Raw genomic sequence first — 17,813 nt, 5'->3', positions numbered from 1 at the left:
GGTGGATCAGGGAGAGGATATGACTGAAATTGTGATGACAGGAGTAGGGGGCTCAGTGCAGAGCGGCCCAGGCCCCACCACAGCCGCATGGTCTGCCGCTATGCATAATACAAACCTGAGCATGGGTATGGGGTATACCTGTCATAATGAAGTCTGGCACACATACCTAAGATGTAATAAATGCATAAATAAACCAAGAAGAATAGATTAGGGCAATGCAAGGACATTTATTCAGTAGGCATACACTTTTACTTTATGGACTTCTTTATCTTCACATTCTCTGCTCTTGTTGTAGTAGTAAAATGTATTGTCCTTTCTTTGCAACTTTTTTACAAATCCAGTATCCGGCCAGCGATCCACCTAAGAAAAGAAAAAATTACTTGTTTCTTACTATCAAATCTGGAGAGTCAGTGCCAATACAGTCTGTGTCTGAGCAGCAGTCCTGATATTCATTTTATGTCACGTTTGGGCTACAATTACAAAAGATGGGGGACAACGAGAACAGGGTGGTGCAGTCACAGCAACGTATCCAGCTGTCCTGCACTGACCGCATAGGTTACTATGGGATCTGCCATACTGCAAACTGAATTCTTGCCATAAATCCTAGACACACCACTGCGCAAGCCTTTGCTCTCCACATGTATCATCAAATTTTATTGCCATTGGTTCACCAGTTGTCCTTCTTTGAAGCACTTTTAGCCGGTCTAAACCTTTGCATAGCTGGAAAAACCAAAGACCTGCTGGTGATGCTAATCACTACTCACGGACAGACCGTGAGGTAGGAGAGTCAGATGTTCCAGGGTCAATACCAAGAAAGTACGTAGATAGCCAAGGGAAAAGATGAAAGCGCAAGTCAAGTCGCAGTGCACACGTTCAGGATTTTTAGCGTTTTTTTCGCGTTTTTTCGCTATAAAAACGTGATAAAAACGCGAAAAAAAACGCTAACATATGCCTCCTATTATTTACAAGGTATTCCGCATTTTTTGTGCAAATGTTGCGATTTTTTCCGCGAAAAAAATCGCATAGCGGAAAAAAAATCAACATGTTCATTAAAAATGCGGAATTGCAGGGATTCCGCACACCTAGGAGTCCATTGATCTGCTTACTTCCCGCACGGGGCTGTGCACACCATGCGGGAAGTAAGCAGATTATGTGCGGTTGGTACCCAGGGTGGAGGAGAGGAGACTCTCCTCCACGCACTGGGCACCATATAAGTGATAAAAAATAAGAATTAAAATAAAAAATAGTCCTATACTCACCCTCGATGTCCCGCGCAGTGTTCCCGCCTCACCGCTGCACGCTGCCGTTCGGTTCCTGTAGCTGATGTGCGGCGAAGGACCTTGCCGATGACGTCACTGTCCTGTGATTGGTCGTGAGCGGTCATGTGACCGCTCACGTGACCGTGACGTCACGGAAGGCCCTGTGCGCACAGACCAGCTATAGGAAGACGAACGGACGCCGCTGATGAGATGTCTGGGTGAGTATAAGCATTTTTTTTATTATTTTTAAACATTCTATCTTTTACTATAGATGCTGCATAAGCAGCATCTATAGTAACAAGTTGGTCACACTTGTCAAACAGTATGTTTGACAAGTGTGACCAACTTGTCAGTCAGTTTTCCAAGCGATGCTACAGATCGCTTGGAAAACTTTAGCATTCTGCAAGCTAATTACGCTTGCAGAATGCTAAAAAAACGCGAAAAAAACTGAAAAAAACCGCAAAAAAAAAATGCGGATTTCTTGCAGAAAATTTCCGGTTTTCTTCAGGAAATTTCTGCAAGAAATCCGCAACGTGTGCACATGGCCTAAGGTCAATAACTAGAGATAGCAGATCAAAGGTCAAGACAAAGGGGTAGTCAGAACATGGTCCAAAGGGTCAGGCAGCAGAAGATCAGAACTCAGAATAACAGAATCAGGCTAACTCTCACCAAGAAGCACAAACTACGTCTCGCAGGGATCAGGGGCAGACAGCTCAGTTATGTAGCTGGGCAATAACCAGGACACCTGGAGAAATTCCAGCACCTCCCAGTCACAGATTGGATAGCTGAGCTATCAATCAAGGCACCAACAGCCCAGCAAGCCCATCACAGGATTGGACAACCAAGCTGTCAATCAAGACACAGAAAGCTCAGCAAGACAGTTCCGCAGAACAGCATAGCAATCATTCACTGAGTGGAGGAATCGTGACACTGCTCTGTTGGAGGTGTCCAGACCGAGGTATCTAGACTTCACAATTTAGCTCAATGTGACCCAGATCTTTACACTTACCCATGTTTCCTGATTCCAACACACTGACTTCAAGAATTGAATTTTATCTTGTTGGCTAATACATCCCACCCACAGACTGGCGCTACATCCCACCCACAGACTGGCACTACATCCCACCCACAGACTGGCGCTACATCCCACCCACAGACTGGCGCTACATCCCACCCGCAGACTGGCGCTACATCCCACCCGCAGACTGGCGCTACATCCCACCCGCAGACTGGCGCTACATCCCACCCGCAGACTGCTGCTACATCCCACCCACAGACTGGCGCTACATCCCACCCACAGACTGGCGCTACATCCCACCCACAGACTGGCGCTACATCCCACCCACAGACTGGCGCTACATCCCACCCACAGACTGGCGCTACATCCCACCCACAGACTGGCGCTACATCCCACCCACAGACTGGCGCTACATCCCACCCACAGACTGGCGCTACATCCCACCCACAGACTGGCGCTACATCCCACCCACAGACTGGCGCTACATCCCACCCACAGACTGGTGCTACATCCCACCCACAGACTGCTGCTACATCCCACCCACATACTGCTGCTACATCCCACCCACATACTGGTGCTACATCCCACCCACAGACTGGCGCTACATCCCACCCACAGACTGGCGCTACATCCCACCTACAGACTGATGCTACATCCCACCCACAGACTGGTGCTACATCCCACCCACAGACTGATGCTACATCCCACCCACAGATTGGGCTACATCCCACCCACAGACTGGCGCTACATCCCACCCACAGACTGATGCTACATCCCACTCACAGACTGGCGCTACATCCCACCCACAGATTGGGCTACATCCCACCCACAGACTGGTGCTACATCCCACCCACAGATTGGGCTACATCCCACCCACAGACTGGTGCTACATCCCACCCACAGACTGGTGCTACATCCCACCCACAGACTGGTGCTACATCCCACCCACAGACTGGTGCTACATCCCACCCACAGATTGGGCTACATCCCACCCACAGATTGGGCTACATCCCACCCACAGACTGGTGCTACATCCCACCCACAGATTGGGCTACATCCCACCCACAGGTTGGGCTACATCCCACCCACAGGTTGGGCTACATCCCACCCACAGATTGGGCTACATCCCACCCACAGATTGGGCTACATCCCACCCACAGACTGATGCCACATCCCACCCACAGACTGGTTACTGTGATCTGGTTGTCAGTTACTCCGGTAATCTGCCCTTATGTTTCGGGTGCTAGGCGAATAGTGTTTCTACCCCAGTTCCAGCTTCATCTTCTAGCAGGCTGCATTCCCTCAGACCTGCGCCCAGCTCTCACCGTGTCCACTTGCTTGATATGTCTGTACTCCACTTCATCTCTGTAGCCAGCGGTTTGGAATCTGTACAGGTTTTCGATCTCATCCGACCACTTCTTGGCACGAGTCATTGATCTTGGTGTAACTTCAGAGCTAATGGCACCAGATTCTGCTTCCGACATCGTACTAAGAGCTCCTGGCCGGATTCAGTTATGTCAGATTGATCTCTGAAGAGAGAAGTGAGAACGTGGGAAAAGCAGCTTTGCTGCACTTCACATATTTTATGTATCAAGCAAGGATGACGATCATGAAATACAGAGAAACATGAATTGTTATTATATCGTATCTATCCGAATATATACAAGAATGATTATATTCTAGAGCATTGAAACTGCACTACTGCCATAGAAAATGGGAAAAAAGCGATATATAGTGTATATATGAAATATTGATCCGCAAAATTGCTATGAAAAACACAGTAAAAAAAAAAAAGGTACTTAGCGCATAGATTGGCCGTACCATGGGCAATGCAGCCACAAATCTTACAGGAATCAGGTTCTCTGCTCGCACATCATGCTGCTATCAGATTTGGCTGCAAAAACCTGGTGATAAATTCCCTTTAAAGGGGTATTCCCAGAATGAATCTTGGTCTTGGTTCCCAAACCACCCTGAGTTGAGCAGAGGGGTGCTTGTTCCAATTATTGACTATGGAACTGCTGGAGAAAGTGAAGCTCAGCATTCGGCTATTTCCAGTGATCTCATAGACAGTGGATGGGGCAGATATCATTGGGGGGGTCCTAGGATGACTGAGGGGATACTGAGATCACTGGGGGGTGGGGTCCTGGGATCACTGGGGGGGATACTGAGATCACTGGGGGGAGGGGTCCTGGGATCCCTGGGGGGGGGTGCTGGGATCACTGGGGGAGGGTCCTGAGATCACTAGGGGGATCCTGGGATCACTGGGGGGGTCTTGGGATCACTGGAGGGTCCTGAGATCACTGGGGGAGGGTCCTGGAATAACTGAGGAAGGATCCTGAGATCACTGGGGAAGGGTCCTGAGATCACTGGGGAAGGGTCCTGAGATCACTGGGGGGAGGGTCCTGGGATCACTGGAGGGTCCTGGGATCACTGGGGGAGGGTCCTGAGATCACTGGGGGGATCATGGGATCACTGGGGGGGATACTGAGATCACTGGGGGAGGGGACCTGAGATCACTGGGGGGAGGGTCCTGGGATCACTGGGGGGAGGGTCCTGGGATCACTGGGGGGAGGGTCCTGGGATCACTGGGGGGAGGGTCCTGGGATCACTGGGGGGAGGGTCCTGGGATCACTGGGGGGAGGGTCCTGAGATCACTGGGGGGAGGGTCCTGGGATCACTGGGGGAGGGTCCTGGGATCACTGGGGGGATCCTGGGATTACTGGGGGTGGATACTGAGATCACTGGGGAGGGTCCTGGGATCACTGGGGGGTCCTGGGATCACTGGGGGGGATCCTGGGATCACTTGGGGAGGGTCCTGAGATCACTAGGGGGATCCTGGGATCACTGGGGGGATACTGAGATCACTGGGGGAGGGGTCCTGGGATCACTGGGGGAAGGGTCCTGAGATCACTGGAGGGAGGGTCCTGGGATCTCTGGAGGGATACTGAGATCACGGGGGAGGGGTCCTGAGATCACCGGGGGGAATCCTGGGATCACTGGGGGGAGGGTCCTGGGATCACGGGGGAGGGTCCTGGGATCACTGGGGAAGGGTCCTGGAACCACTGGGGGGTCCTGGGATCACTGGGTGGGATCCTGGGATCACTGGGGGGGATCCTGGGATCACTGGGGGGGATACTGAAATCACTGGGGGGGATACTGAGATCACTGGGGGAGGGTCCTGGGATCACTGGGGGAGGGTCCTGAGATCACTGGGGGGTCCTTGGATCACTGGGGGGGATCCTGGGATCACTGGGGGAGGGTCCTGGGATCGCTGGGGGAGGGTCCTGGGATCGCTGGGGGTGGATACTGAGAACACTGGGGGGGATACTGAGATCACTGGGGGAGGGTCCTGGGATCACTACGGGGTCCTAGGATCACTGGGGTGGATACTGAGATCACTGGGGGAGGGTCCTGAGATCACTGGGGGAGGGTCCTGAGATCACTTGGGGGGGTTCTAGGATCACTGGGGTGGATACTGAGATCACTGGGGGGGGATACTGAGATAACTGGGGGAAGGTCCTGGGATCACTGGGGGAGGGTCCTGAGATCACTAGGGGGGTCCTAGGATCACTGGGGGACGGTCCTGAGATCACTGGGGGGTCCTAGGATCACTGGGGGAGGGTCCTGGGATCAATGGGGGAGGGTCCTGGAATCACTGGGGGGTCCTGAGATCACTGGGGAGGATCCTGGGATCACTGGGGGAGGGTCCTGAGATCACTGGGGGCGGGGTCCTAGGATCACTGGGGGAGGGTCCTGGGATCACTGGGGGGTCCTAGGATCACTGGGGGAGGGTCCTGGGATCACTGGGGGAGGGTCCTGGAATCACTGGGGGGTCCTGAGATCACTGGGGGGATCCTGGGATCACTGGGGGAGGGTCCTGAGATCACTGGGGGGGTCCTGAGATCACTGGGGGGATCCTGAGATCACTGGGGGGATACTGAGATCACTGGGGGAGGGTCCTGGGATCACTGGGGGGTCCTGGGATCACTGGGGGAGGGTCCTGGGATCACTGGGGGTCCCAGCCACAGTTCACTCACAGCTGTGCGCTCAGGCAATGATAGTTAGTGCCAGTCCCTGCAGATGGGTGGTGGTTATGGCCTTCATCCTGGTTAGAATGTTGATCCCCAGGGACCAGTACACACCTGCCATCCCTGCAGATAGGGAATAAGCTGCGATTCTGGGAATAACCCATGGACACAATCACATACGTCTCCATGGGAAAGTCACCGGGAGGGAGAAAGCCGTGCGCACTGCGGTTACATACACAGACTCACCTTCCCCTGGGGGGGTCCTGAAAACACCGCTCGCCCTGTCCCCCCGCACACACTACTGCTGTAACACGGAGAGTAAGGCTGACAGTCATTAACCTTTCCTGTCCGGGAAGTGTTACCCCCGACCTACCGGCAAGCACCGATCAGCAGCAGTGGCAGCTCCGGTATCCTAGCAACAGCTGACGCGCTGTCTCAGTAGAAAAGGCCAAACCTGCACACCCAAGGCTTGTAGGCGGAACCAGACGTTGTAGCTGGCCGATGTGATGTTTCCCTGGGAGGAGCCGCACAGCGGAGACCGCGCCCCTCTGCTCTTTTGGCCTGAGAATACAGCGGCGCTCAAAGCTGATTGGTTGCTGAGTCCGCACAGCAACGCGGTGATTGGCTAGGCTTCAAATGATGGAGTAACATGCAGAGCTGTGCACACTGCACAGCTTCTTCCGGCTGCCTGGTCCGCAGCTTCTCCTGATTCCTGCCTGTGCTGATAACATGAGCTCCTTCCAGGGCCGGATGAAGGAATATCCCTCTGTTTCCATCGATAGGTTTGATAGAGAGAATCTCTCCGCAAAAGCGTATTTCCTCTCCCACTGCCACAAGGGTAAGCGGCGCCCACGGTTCTGTATGTGTCTGCACTGTCCTAGGACGGGATCCTAGCACCTAGTGACCAGCAGGGGGAGCTGCTATTCCTGGGAAGGCTGACAGGCACGGTGCTTCCTCAGCAAGTACGGACTGTCTGGCGTCACAACATGACGGCCGTGATCGGACCCCGAGTACAGTGTGTGTGATCGGACCCCGAGCTTATCTTCTAGTGTGTGTGATCGGACCCCGAGCTTATCTTCTAGTGTGTGTGATCGGACCCCGAGCTTATCTTATAGTGTGTGTGATCGGACCCTGAGCTTATCTTACAGTGTGTGTGATCGGACCCTGAGCTTATCTTACAGTGTGTGTGATCGGACCCCGAGCTTATCTTCTAGTGTGTGTGATCGGACCCCGAGCTTATCTTATAGTGTGTGTGTGATCGGACCCTGAGCTTATCTTACAGTGTGTGTGATCGGACCCCGAGCTTATCTTCTAGTGTGTGTGATCGGACCCCGAGCTTATCTTATAGTGTGTGTGTGATCGGACCCTGAGCTTATCTTACAGTGTGTGTGATCGGACCCCAAGCTTATCTTCTAGTGTGTGTGATCGGACCCCGAGCTTATCTTCCAGTGTGTGTGATCGGACCCCAAGCTTATCTTCTAGTGTGTGTGATCAGACCTCGAGCTTATCTTCTAGTGTGTGTGTGATCGGACCCCGAGCTTATCTTCTAGTGTGTGTGATCGGACCCCAAGCTTATCTTCTAGTGTGTGTGATCAGACCTCGAGCTTATCTTCTAGTGTGTGTGATCGGACCCCGAGCTTATCTTACAGTGTGTGTGATCGGACCCCGAGCTTATCTTACAGTGTGTGTGATCGGACCCTGAGCTTATCTTACAGTGTGTGTGTGATCGGACCCCGAGCTTATCTTCTAGTGTGTGTGATCGGACCCCGAGCTTATCTTCCAGTGTGTGTGATCGGACCCCAAGCTTATCTTCTAGTGTGTGTGATCAGACCCCGAGCTTATCTTCTAGTGTGTGTGATCGGACCCTGAGCTTATCTTACAGTGTGTGTGATCGGACCCCGAGCTTATCTTACAGTGTGTGTGATCGGACCCCGAGCTTATCTTCTAGTGTGTGTGATCGGACCCCGAGCTTATCTTCTAGTGTGTGTGTGATCGGACCCCGAGCTTATCTTACAGTGTGTGTGATCGGACCCCGAGCTTATCTTCTAGTGTGTGTGATCGGACCCCGAGCTTATCTTCTAGTGTGTGTGATCGGACCCCGAGCTTATCTTACAGTGTGTGTGATCGGACCCCGAGCTTATCTTCTAGTGTGTGTGTGATCGGACCCCGAGCTTATCTTCTAGTGTGTGTGATCGGACCCCGAGCTTATCTTACAGTGTGTGTGTGATCGGACCCCGAGCTTATCTTCCAGTGTGTGTGTGATCGGACCCCGAGCTTATCTTCTAGTGTGTGTGATCGGACCCCGAGCTTATCTTCCAGTGTGTGTGATCGGACCCCAAGCTTATCTTCTAGTGTGTGTGTGTGATCAGACCTTGAGCTTATCTTCTAGTGTGTGTGATCGGACCCTGAGCTTATCTTACAGTGTGTGTGTGATCGGACCCCGAGCTTATCTTCTAGTGTGTGTGATCGGACCCTGAGCTTATCTTCTAGTGTGTGTGATCGGACCCCGAGCTTATCTTACAGTGTGTTTGTGATCGGACCTTGAGCTTATCTTACGGTGTGTGTGATCGGACTTCAAGCTTATCTTACAGTGTGTGTGTGATCGGACCCCGAGCTTATCTTACAGTGTGTTTGTGATCAGACCCTGAGCTTATCTTACAGTGTGTTTGTGATCGGACCCTGAGTGTTGTGAATTCTGCTTTTGGGTTCCCTCCGGTGGTAGTAGGTGGTAATGCAATTGTCCCTGGGTTGCAGTCCTGGTCAGGTGTGTCTGCTGATTGCAGTTCTGACTGGGGTATTTAGGCGTGCAGGATTCATTAGTCCTTGCCAGTTGTCAATTGTTGTTGGGAGGTGTTGGACCTCTGCCTGGTTCCTCCTGCCTTTCTGCCAAATCAGCAAAGATAAGTGTCTGGTTTTTTTTTCTGTGGCACACATGCTGTGTGCTTAACAGTTCAGTGCTATTCTTTGTGTTTTCTTGTCCAGCTTAGATTGTGTCAGTATTTTCTCAGTCTTGTTGGATTCTCTGGAGTGGCAGATATACATTCCATGTCTTTAGTTAGATTGTGGAACTTTTTGTATTATCTGCTGTGGATATTTTTGGAAGGGTTGTAATACTGACCGCCTAGTAATCTGTCCTATCCTTTCCTATTTAGCTAGAGTGGCCTCTTTTGCTAAATCCTGTTTTCTACCTGCGTGTGTCTATTCTTCTCCTACTCACAGTCATTATTCGTGGGGGGCTGCCTATCCTTTGGGGGTCTGCTCTGAGGCAAGGTAGCATTCCTATTTCCATCTATAGGGGTATTTAGTCCTCCGGCTGTGTCGAGGTGTCTAGGGTTTGTTAGGCACACCCCACGGCTACTTCTAGTTGCGGTGTTAGTTCAGGATTGCGGTCAGTACAGGTTCCACCGACTCCAGAGAAAGTTTCATGCGGCTCCAAGGTCACCGGTTCATAACACCTGAGCTTATCTTCTAGTGTGTGTGATCGGACCCCGAGCTTATCTTCTAGTGTGTGTGATCGGACCCTGAGCTTATCTTACAGTGTGTGATCGCACCCTGAGCTTATCTTCTAGTGTGTGTGTGTGTTCGGACCCTGAGCTTATCTTAGTGTGTGTGTGTGTGTGTGTTCGGACCCTGAGCTTATCTTAGCGTGTGTGTGTGTGTGTGTTCGGACCCTGAGCTTATCTTCTAGTGTGTGTGTTCGGACCCTGAGCTTATCTTAGCGTGTGTGTGTGTGTGTGTGTGTGTGTGTGTGTGTGTGTGTGTGTGTGTGTGATCGGTCCCCAAGCTTATCTTAGTGTGTGTGATCGCACCCCGAGCTTATCTTACAGTGTGTGTGATCGGACCATGAGCTTATCTTACAGTGTGTGTGATCGGACCATGAGCTTATCTTCTAGTGTGTGTGATCGGACCCCGAGCTTATGTTACAGTGTGTGTGATCGGACCCCGAGCTTATCTTACCCTGTGTGTGTTCGGACCCTGAGCTTATCTTACAGGGTGTGTGTGTGTGTGTGTGTGTGATCGGACCCCGAGCTTATCTTACAGTGTGTGTGTGATCGGACCCCGAGCTTATCTTCTAGTGTGTGTGATCGGACCCTGTGCTTATCATACAGTGTGTGTGATAGGATCCCGAGCTTATCTGTGTTTGTGTGTGTGTGTGTGTGTGTGTGTGTGTGTGTGTGATCGGACCCCGAGCTTATCTTACGGTGTGTGTGATCGGATCCTGAGCTTATCTTCTAGTGTGTGTGATCGGACCCTGAGCTTATCTTTCAGTGTGTGTGATCGGACCCTGAGCTTATCTTACAGTGTGTGTGAATGGACCCTGAGCTTATCTTACAGTGTGTGTGAACGGACCCTGAGCTTATCTTACAGTGTGTGTGAACGGACCCTGAGCTTATCTTACAGTGTGTGTGAACGGACCATGAGCTTATCTTACAGTGTGTGTGAACGGACCCTGAGCTTATCTTACAGTGTGTGTGAACGGACCATGAGCTTATCTTACAGTGTGTGTGATAGGATCCCGAGCTTATCTTACAGCGTGTGTGATCGCACCCTGAGCTTATCTTACAGTGTGTGTGTGAACGGATCCCGAGCTTATCTTACAGTGTGTGATTGGACCCCGAGCGTATCTTACAGTGTGTGTGTGTGTGTGTGTTCGGAGCCCGAGCGTATGTTACAGTGTGTGTGTGTGTGTGTGTGTGTGTGTGTGTGTGTGTGTGTGTGTGTGTGTGTGTGTGTGTGAGATTGGACCCCGAGCTTACAGTACAGACCAAAAGTTTGGACACATCTTCTCATTTAATGTTTTTTCTGTATTTTCATGACTATGAAAATTGTACATTCACACTGAAGGCTTCAAAACTATGAATTGACACATGTGGAATTATATACTTAGCAAAAAAGTGTGAAACAACTGAAAATATGTCTTATATTCTAGGTTCTTCAAAGTAGCCACCTTTTGCTTTAATGACTGCTTTGCACACTCTTGGCATTCTCTTGATGAGCTTCAAGAGGTAGTCATCGGGAATGGTTTTCACTTCACAGGTGTGCCCTGTCAGGTTTAATAAGTGGGATTTCTTGCCTTATAAATGGGGTTGGGACCATCAGTTGTGTTGTGCAGAAGTCTGGTGGATACACAGCTGATAGTCCTACTGAATAGACTGTTAGAATTTGTATTATGGCAAGAAAAAAGCAGCTTGCCATAATGCAAATTCTAAGTAAAGAAAAACGATTGGCCATCATCACTTTAAGAAATGAAGGTCAGTCTGTCCAAAAAATTGGGAAAACTTTGAAAGTGTCCCCAAGTGCAGTGGCAAAAACTATCAAGCGCTACAAAGAAACTGGCTCCCATGAGGACTGCCCCAGGAAAGGAAGACCAAGAGTCACCTCTGCTTCTGAGGATAAGTTTATCCGAGTCACCAGCCTCAGAAATCGCAGGTTAACAGCAGCTCAGATTAGAGACCAGGTCAATGCCACACAGAGTTCTAGCAGGAGACACATCTCTACAACAACTGTTCAGAGGGGACTTTGTGCAGCAGGCCTTCATGGTAAAATAGCTGCTAGGAAACCACTGCTAAGGACAGGCAACAAGCAGAAGAGACTTGTTTGTGCTAAAGAACACAAGGAATGGACATTAGACCAGTGGAAATCTGTGATTTGGTCTGATGAGTCCAAATTTGAGATCTTTGGTTCCAACCACCGTGTCTTTGTGCGACGCAGAAAAGGTGAATGGATGGACTCTACATGCCTGGTTCCCACCGTGAAGCATGGAGGAGGTGTGATGGTGTGGGGGTGCTTTGCTGGTAACACTGTTGGGGATTTATTCAAAATTGAAGGCATACTGAACCAGCATGGCTACCACAGCATCTTGCAGCAGCATGCTATTCCATCCGGTTTGCGTTTAGTTGGACCATCATTTATTTTTCAACAGGACAATGACCCCAAACACACCTCCAGGCTGTGTAAGGGCTATTTGACCAAGAAGGAGAGTGATGGGGTGCTACGCCAGATGACCTGGCCTCCACAGTCACCAGACCTGAACCCAATCGAGATGGTTTGGGGTGAGCTGGACCGCAGAGTGAAGGCAAAAGGGCCAACAAGTGCTAAGCATCTCTGGGAACTCCTTCAAGATTGTTGGAAGACCATTCCCGGTGACTACCTCTTGAAGCTCATGAAGAGAATGCCAAGAGTGTGCAAAGCAGTCATCAAAGCAAAAGGTGGCTACTTTGAAGAACCTAGAATATAAGACATAATTTCAGTTGTTTCACACTTTTTTGTGAAGTATATAATTCCACATGTGGTAATTCATAGTTTTGATGCCTTCGGTGTGAATGTATAATTTTCATAGTCATGAAAATACAGAAAAATCTTTAAATGAGGTGTGTCCAAACTTTTGGTCTGTACTGTATGCCTTGTTTTGTAGTGATTTCAGTACTTCACAGCAGTACACTCATCCTTTGAAAAAGAACACAAAGTGTGACAAAGTAGTATCTTCACTTAAAGTGAACATGTCAGTAGCATTGTGCTTGGTAAACTACAGGCATTGTCAGGTTAGCAGTGTTTTACCTGGTTAAAATGATAACTGGGGTGAAGAAATCCGTCTTGTAATTGTTGTGTAATCAGTGGTAGAAGTTTTAAGCTAATGATATGCCTTGTCTCAGGGTGGGACTGTAGGGAGAGTCTTATCTTCCTGCTCTAAGCTATAGAAACCAATGAAAGACCTGTCCACAGGCCACTCTAAAGCCCAAACAGTCTGTCTCTATGATGAGGAACATGCTTGAGCTTCAGGCGGCCTGTGGGCAGGCCTCTCCTTGGTTTCTCTGGCTTAAGGTACCGTCACACTAAGCGACGCTGCAGCGATAGCGACAGCAATGCCGATCGCTGCAGCGTCGCTGTGTGGTCGCTGGAGAGCTGTCACACAGACCGCTCTCCAGCGACCAGCGATGCCGAGGTCCCCGGGTAACCAGGGTAAACATCGGGTTGCTAAGCGCAGGGCCGCGCTTAGTAACCCGATGTTTACCCTGGTTACCAGCATAAAAGTTAAAAAAACAAACAGTACATGCTCACCTGCGCGTCCCCCAGCCTCTGCATCCTGACGCTGACTGAGCTCCGGCCCTAACAGCACAGCGGTGACGTCACCGCTGTTGCTTTCACTTTCAGTTTAGGGCCGGCGCTTTAGTGTCAGGAAGCAGAGGCTGGGGGACGCGCAGGTGAGTATGTACTGTTTGTTTTTTTAACTTTTACGCTGGTAACCAGGGTAAACATCGGGTTACTAAGCGCGGCCCTGCGCTTAGTAACCCGATGTTTACCCTGGTTACCAGTGTAAAATATCGCTGGTATCGTCGCTTTTGCTGTCAAACACGGCGATACACGGCGACCTAGCGACCAAATAATGTGCAGACCTTCTAGCAGCGACCAGCAATTTCACAGCGGGATCCAGATCGCTGCTGCGTGTCAAATACAGCGATATCGCCATCCAGGTCGCTGCAACGTCACGGATTGCTGGCAATATCGCCTAGTGTGACGGTACCTTTAGAGCAGGAAGATAAGACTCTGCCTGCAGCCGCCCTGAGCCAGGGCATATCATTAGCTGAAAACTTCTTACACCGATTACACAACAACCACAGGACGGATTTCTTCATCCCAGGTATCATTTTAATCATTGTAACAGCAGCAACATGACAATGTCTGTAGTTTACTTAGCAAAATCCTGCTGACAGGTTTGCTTTAAAGTGAACGAACAGCTGATCCATGCTGCCCCATCTGTGGCTATCATGTGTCAGGCTCTGGCTATATGAACTCCGCCAAGTATGTTTGACTCTGAGATCACACATCCATCTTCTGATATGTTGCCCATGGATTGGACAGCATGGGTCCGCTGTCCTGTTCTCTGTAATTATTCCTGGCACACATTTGAAATTTTAAAGGGTAGCTCCATAACACTTGAGAGCGATTTATCAATACACCGTGCTAAGATGTTACTGCTAAGATGGTACTGTCATGTTTTCTTTGGGAGGAGATTTTTCATAACTCCTTCTTGGAAAGACCATTGAAGATGGCTTCGTGTCTGTACAGGTTACTCAACAGATACAGTGTTATATCAGGGTAGATCCCACCTCCAGGAAGCCCAATGGTCACTGCTCTTTTCCCCTTTTACTAGCGGCAGTCCTGAGGATGGAGAGGGTTCTGGTGAGTGGTGACCATACTACCAGTAGGACCCAGACTGATCTATAAATTATCACCTGTCTAGATGTCACCCATTGAAGTCATGCTCATTTTTTCCAACAGATGCACTTATGGCTAAAGCGTTGTGTTCATGACTATAGCATTCTGCCTATACTGGAACGTGTCTGAAAACAAATATTATGAACAAACAAAAACATGATTTTGTTTTTGTTTTCCTTCTTTTGTAGATCATATGAAAGGACTTCGAGCTCCTCTTTTAAAACGAAAACTGCAGTCGTGGTACGTGAAATGCCTCCATGTAGACTGTATAGTCTGTGTCCTTCATACTAAAAATGAAAGACGTATCACTAAGTTTCATGTATTATACCGATAGATTTCTTTGCCTTAGTGTTTATCCGTACGTGTGACAGATTTCCACTTTGTATGTTTCTCGTTATACTTTATTTAATGTACACAGTTGCACCAGGGGAAGATTTCTGTTCACGACAGTCTCTTACAGGTTTTGGTGGTACTGTCCTTCATTGAGGAGACCAGTAGAACATGGGATACAATTGTCAATGTTCCACTGAGAAAACAAACAAAAAAAAAAAATGACTGACTCCCAAAAGGCAGAAAAGAATTTCACTAGTTGGAGATAACCATCTTATAAGTCATTGTCCAACCCTTTGACAATCCTTGCATTGTGACCAGGGATATTCACTTAAAGGGAACCTGTCAGAACAGAATGACTTCTCAGACCAAGCACAGGTTCTCGGTGCACACTTGCGTGGCCAAACACTTAAGCACTCCCGTCAAAGTTTTTATTCTCTTAATATATTGCAATCATCATATATAGCTCTGTGTACTTGCTCATTTTGCCTTTCTACCCAGCTAATTGTTCTCTTTTCTCTGCTCTATGTAAAAACAGGAAGTCTCTCTGCCCCGCAAAAAATAATTTCCCTCTTCAACTCCCGACCCCAGCTGCTCCGTAAACCCCCCCACCGGCCACAGATTTTTGCAATGATTTACGACTCAAACAGGGAAAATTGATCTCCTATTTCTACATAGAGCTTAGAAGGATTCAGTTAGTCCGTTTTTAGTAACGGGATGTCATAGACCTAAAGGGAAAGAGGAAGAATTAGATGGGAAGAAAGGGAAAATGAGAACTTGTAAGTACACAGAGCTATATAATATGATGATTGCAGTATATACTGCTCAAAAATATAAAGGGAACACTAAAATACCACATCCTAGCTATCACTGAATGAAATATTCCAGTTGCAAATCTTTATTCATTACATAGTTGAATGAATTGAGAACAATAAAACATAAAAATGATCAATGTAAATCACAACTAATATCCCATGGAGGTCTGTATTTGGAATGATGCTCAAAATCAAAGTGGAAAATCAAATTACAGTCTGATCCTACTTCAGTGGAAATGCATCAAGACAAAGAAATGATGCTCATTAGTGCCTGTATGACACACACACGCGCACGCACGCACGCACACCCTGATGAGTCTGCAGATGTCCTCTTGAAGAATCTCCTCCTAAACATGGATTAAAGCATCAGTCAACTCCTGGACAGTCTATGGTGCAACATGGCGGTGGATGCAACAAGACATGATTTCCAGATGTGCTTGATTGGATTCAGGTCTGGGGAACGGGCGGGACAGTCCATAGCATCAATGCCTTCATCATGTACTAACTGCTGACACACTTCAGCCACATTAGGTCTAGCATTGTCGTGTATCAGAAGGAACACAGGGCCCAGTGCACCTACATATGGCCTCTCACAATGGGTCTGAAGATCTCATCCCTATACCTAATGGCAGTCAGGGTACCTCTGGCTAGCACATGGAGGGCTGTGCGGGCCTCCAAAGAAATCCCTCCTCACACCATTACTGACTCATTATGCTGGAGGATGTTGCAGGCAGCAGAACGTGAAGAGCACAGGGCACCAATGTCGAATCTGCCAATCTTGGTGTACTCTGGAAAATGCCAATCGCCCTGCACGGTGTTGAGCTGTAAGCTCAGCACCCACTTGTGGACATCGGGCCCTCATACCATCCTCATGGAGTCCATTTCTGACAGTTTGAGCAGACACATGGATGTTAGTGGCCTGCTGAAGGTCATTTTGCAGGGCTCTGGCAGTGCTCCTCCTGTTTCTCCTTGCACAAAGGAGAAGGTAACAATCCTGCTGCTGAATTGTTGCCCTCCTGCGCCCCCCCCTGACGTCTCCAGGTTTACTAGCATGTCTCCTGGTATCTGCTCCGTGCTCTAGACACTATACTGACAGACATAGCTACCCTTCTTGCCACAGCTCGCATTGATGTGCCATCCTGGATGAGCTGTCCCACCTGAGGTACTTCTGTGGGTTGCTATAGTACCTCTAGTGTGAGAGCAATGACAGAATGCAAAAGTGACCAAAACAGCCAAAAAAGATGAGTAGAAAAATGGTCTGTGGTCACCCCCTGCAGAACCACTCCTTTTATAGGGGTTGTCTTGCTAATTGCCTATCATTTCTACCTGTTGTCTATTCTATTTGCACACTAGCAGGATATTTATTCACTATCTGTGTTGCTACATGAACAGGTTATCTTCACAGATGTGTGATTGACTTGCAGTTACATTGTTTCGTTTAAGTGTTCCCTTTATTTTTTGAGCAGTGTATTAAGAGGATAAAAACTTTGATGGGAGGAGTGCTTCTTTAACTCGGACCATCTGAAAAATCACTGGTATGCACAGACACATTGGTTATTATTGGATGCATGTGCTGTCCATTGAGAATACGGACGCCTGAAAATATGGCTGTCTGAACCCAGCCTTACATCTATCTGCAGAACGGGACTTACTGTGGCTCAAAAGTGCATTATGTTCCTGGCCTAGGTAAGTTGGCACTGTGTAATTGACCACCTTGTTCAGTGGAGTCCCATGACTGTACCCTCCTTGGTTGTAGCTGGTGGTCAAGGGTCACATTTCCAGGAATGCACTTGTGTGCTCTGAGTTCATCGACCTCAATACTCTGTGTAGATGCGGCACATTGTCCTTTACACTGAATGTTCAGAAATTATTTTGTATAATGGCCATAAGAATTAAAATTCTCTTTTACTTTCTATATTACAGCCTAAAAGTTTTCCTGTACTGTTCTCCAGTCACTAAGGAATTGCTGTTGACAAGTCCTAAGTATGCGTTTTGGGAAAAACGCATTGTAAGTGTTTATCCTTCAAGTAAAGCTTAAGTGCTACAAATATAACATCAGTGCCATGTATTTAAGGCAAATGATACTAGGGAAGCCCCTTGTATCCACGAATACCAGAGCTGGCCTTTGATCAAATTAGCGTTAGGC

The 17,813-nt window shown here is 48.9% G+C and overlaps 2 protein-coding genes across 5 annotated transcripts in view; one reads left to right on the top strand and one right to left on the bottom strand.

Annotated features, from left to right (window-relative positions):
- Window positions 1–207: 207 nt before the first annotated feature.
- MEIG1 (meiosis/spermiogenesis associated 1) lies at window positions 208–6,833 on the bottom strand. 3 transcript variants are annotated; one of them, XM_077264648.1, is made up of 3 exons: window positions 6,679–6,833; window positions 3,603–3,806; window positions 208–360 (listed from the first exon to the last, which is right to left on the bottom strand). In XM_077264648.1, the coding sequence occupies exons 2-3, from the start codon at window positions 3,759–3,761 to the stop codon at window positions 232–234; spliced, it is 288 nt and encodes a 95-aa protein (XP_077120763.1). In that variant the 5' UTR covers window positions 3,762–3,806; window positions 6,679–6,833; the 3' UTR covers window positions 208–231. The 3 variants fall into 3 exon arrangements, with proteins under 3 accessions (XP_077120763.1, XP_077120765.1, XP_077120764.1); XM_077264650.1 differs by having other exon boundaries at window positions 6,645–6,750; XM_077264649.1 differs by having other exon boundaries at window positions 6,552–6,690.
- A 111-nt stretch (window positions 6,834–6,944) lies between these two features.
- The window catches only part of DCLRE1C (DNA cross-link repair 1C), a 74,264-nt gene continuing 63,395 nt past the window's right edge, over window positions 6,945–17,813 (top strand). The window contains exons 1-3 of one of the 2 annotated variants that reach the window (XM_077264644.1): window positions 6,945–7,143; window positions 14,711–14,762; window positions 17,591–17,675. In XM_077264644.1, coding sequence (XP_077120759.1) covers window positions 7,035–7,143; window positions 14,711–14,762; window positions 17,591–17,675 — 246 coding nt within the window. In that variant the 5' untranslated portion in view covers window positions 6,945–7,034. The remainder of the gene's footprint in view (window positions 7,144–14,710; window positions 14,763–17,590; window positions 17,676–17,813) is intronic. The other variant, XM_077264647.1, reaches the window with a different exon arrangement.

The sequence above is a fragment of the Ranitomeya variabilis genome, chromosome 5 (assembly GCF_051348905.1).
Source record: "Ranitomeya variabilis isolate aRanVar5 chromosome 5, aRanVar5.hap1, whole genome shotgun sequence".
Classification (NCBI taxonomy): Eukaryota; Metazoa; Chordata; class Amphibia; order Anura; family Dendrobatidae; genus Ranitomeya; species Ranitomeya variabilis.
This window is presented reverse-complemented; position numbering and strand designations above follow the sequence as displayed.